The following is a 3,302-nucleotide window of genomic DNA, read 5'->3' on the forward strand; positions in this document are numbered from 1 at the left end:
TTTTTCATACGGCAATCACATGGCAAGTGGAGTTGACACAACATGGCAAATGTAGTTGTTGTGACATGGCAACTACAGTCCAACTAGATGGCAACTACAGTGCAACTACATGGCAATTTTAGTTGCTACGACATGGCCACTGTAGTTGGACAACACATGGCAACTGCCCCACTTTTTCTACCTACATCTCACATCATGCACCCTATCTTCTCACAATCCATCTGTTTTTGATTTTCTAGGTATCCTAACCCACTTTTTTTATCATTGCAGCCACCCCTGAGGAGATTTCACCGTCACTTGACGAAGCTTACCGCATGATTGAGGAGGTAGCATTGCAGAGGAGGTCCTCACGAGGGCAAGGGCAATCAAGTTCCAACGTGCCTGCAGATACGATATCTGAGGATACCATTAGGAGTGCCACTCCTGGTTCTGTGAGGCAGCAGAGGGTAGTTCACCCACCTCCAGTGGAAGAATACGAGCCCGAATTCAGGGCCACTAAGGAACAGACCCAGCTGTACGATATCGTCAAGCGGTTTGGAAATGCGAGGGCCAGCAGCAAGCACATGAAGGAGCTGAAAGCGTAAACGACCACACCCCATAATATCTCTTTTTGCTTTGCTCCTTTTTTACCATTCATCTTCTTCGTACTTTCATGTATTTTTTACTTAGTAGGCATGATTATTCCATGTCATATCGTTTTCATATAGCTTATGTTTGGACAGAACCAAAGTTATTCAGTGCGGAGCGACATACGTTGAGCTGGGTGATCTTGCCGAGTTCGTGAGGCCAAACGGTAAAATGTCGACGAATGTAGTTGCATGCGGGATCGACTACATCAACAATCACACTGATGTGTGTGCCGACAAGATAATCATGCATTACAGTGTGACCTGCAAAATATGGGATGGTGACTTCCACCACAAAATCCTGAGGAAGAATTTTGCTCAACACGGTGAATTCAAGCTCACACTGAAGAAATATGTGAGTACTCCTTCCCTGTCTGCAGTGTTTTTTCACATGGTGTGGTTTTTTGCCACCATCTGCACTTTGTGTTTATGTGGCAGATGTTTTCATGTGGCAACAGCTTCCGTGCACACTGACTTCTTGTTTTTTGCATCCCGTGCAAACTATGTGGCAACTTGATAGTAAAATACACGGCACATTTTGTTCATACATGGACGGCAACTTTCTTTCAACTACCCCCACCCATAACCAAACATTCTACGTGATTCTAATTGTTTTGTCCCTCTGCTGTTCTTTACGTGAACTCTGCTTCTCATTTGTTCACTTTTAAATGCAGGTCATGTTCCCCATGTTCCAGGAGCTTGCACTACATGACCCACGCGACAACTGTGGTCACCACTATGCGATCTGCCTTGACCTGAAGAACCAACGTTTCGAGGTGCTTGATTCAATCCGTTCGGAAGCTGATGCAGACCTTACTACGCATGTCGAATTCTTCATTAACAACCTCAAAGAGACATGGAACCGTCACTACGAACATTCAAAGGTCCAGATCAGGCGTTTCCCGACTGAGTATGTGGCGACTGCGAAGCAAGGGAACACGTAATTTCTTCCTTCCTTCATGTGCCATTTACATCAATCCAACCACTCTTTTGTTGTCACATCTGAATTGAAGTCCATCTTTGTTACGACTGTCCTTTTTGCGTGTTCACCTGACTCTTTTCCACGTGCAGGTCGGACTGTGGCTTTCACGCGCTGGAATACTTTGCAAAGTGGGAAGGCAGAATTGTCCCCCCTATCACAGCTGCAACGGTCGTTGAGCTCCGGAAAATCTACACATGGAACTGGTTGACGAATGAAGATTTCAATAAGCGGTCCGGAGCACGCGAGTTCGTGGAGGAAGCTGTCAAGAAAGTCATCAAGAAGTACAAGTGATCACGTGGTGTTACACACCGGACGCATACCTTACATTCTGTTGCCGAGGAATGTAAGGTACTATCTATTTGTTTCTCGTTGAAAACTATGTTTGTGTGCTATGTTATGACTGCAACCCCGCGTAGCCTAACTATGTAGTGGTGGTGTGTGAGCGACCTTTGAATAGTTTACGTAATATATGTGTGGACATGAACCTATTTTAGGCGTTACAGCAGATATGTTTTTATGTTTGTCATTATTACAATGGTTTCATCGTTTCTAGCACCGGTTTGCTGTTTCGAATGCGTCTACGATGTTTTAGAAAAGATGGCAAATGTAGTTCATCAGACATGGGTAGTGAAAGTCATCGTCGTTTTTCATGTTGGCTGTTTTGCTTCTTCTTTTTCATCGCCAACTGCACCGGCTAGCATGGGTAGGTTGATCATGTAGCCACAACCTTTGCTGCGGTTTATGCACGTTACGATTTTTCCAACTTATTTCCCATGCATTTGCACACAACACACTATGTGTCTCTAAACCGCGTCGTATTGTCATGGAAATATATGCCATGCAGAGTCATTACAAATACCATGGTATATTTTCAGTATAGCTAACATGGTAGATACAGTACAACCAACATGGCAGATCCAGCATAATTAACATGGCAGATACAGTACAACTAACATGGCAGATCCAGTACAACTAAAATGGCAGATCCAGTACAACTAGCATGGCATATTTACTATAAAATAGCATGTCATATTTAGTATAAAATAGCATGTAGTATTTAGTATAAAATAGCATGGCAGACCAACTACACATAACATGGCAGATTAACTACACATAACATGGCAGATTAAGTACCCATAATATGGCAACTGCATTTATCCATTCAATGAATTTTCCTTGCACTTCTGATGCCCCTGAAGAGTCATTCTCCCAATTTTTTTAAAAAAAATTCTCATCATATAGGGTACAAAACAAACTGTCCACAAGGACCATGTCACATCGCCCCAATTTTTGCTCATGGATTGCCCGCCCCTTTCTTTGTTTTTTTGTGTTTTGCTTGGATCTCCAATCCCGACTTGTACCTTATCTCTCTCGGACGACCCTTTGTGATAGAACGGGGTGGGTTCCTGACCTGGGTCTGTGTGCTTGCTGTTCCAGATCCTATCTCTGAGTTTTCAGATGATGGCCCCGTGGATGAAGGCACACTTGATGTGCGGGGGAACCGGTGTAAGGCTTCCTCAGCTTTCCTCTTCTTGATCTCATCAAGCTCTCTTTTCAGTGCCTTCCTGTGTTTTTCTGCTACTCTTGCTGTCTCATCACTCTTGCACGCTTCATCAATTACCTCAACATAGTTCTTTGTCAGCACAACGTGCCTCACGGCTTCCATGGTTGACTCAGGTCTCTCGTCATGCACA

At 44.0% G+C, this 3,302-nt stretch overlaps 1 protein-coding gene across 1 annotated transcript; it reads left to right on the top strand.

The window, feature by feature from the left end:
- Nucleotides 1–798: 798 nt before the first annotated feature.
- Nucleotides 799–1,899, top strand: LOC147972851 (uncharacterized). The gene is made up of 3 exons (XM_087523785.1): nt 799–981; nt 1,301–1,566; nt 1,698–1,899. Exons 1-3 carry the CDS (start codon nt 799–801, stop codon nt 1,897–1,899), a joined length of 651 nt encoding a protein of 216 aa, XP_087379911.1.
- The last annotated feature ends 1,403 nt before the right edge of the window (nt 1,900–3,302 follow it).

This window comes from Triticum urartu, chromosome 5A, assembly GCF_056163025.1.
Source record: "Triticum urartu cultivar PI428250 chromosome 5A, HENAU_Tu73, whole genome shotgun sequence".
Taxonomy (NCBI): domain Eukaryota; kingdom Viridiplantae; phylum Streptophyta; class Magnoliopsida; order Poales; family Poaceae; genus Triticum; species Triticum urartu.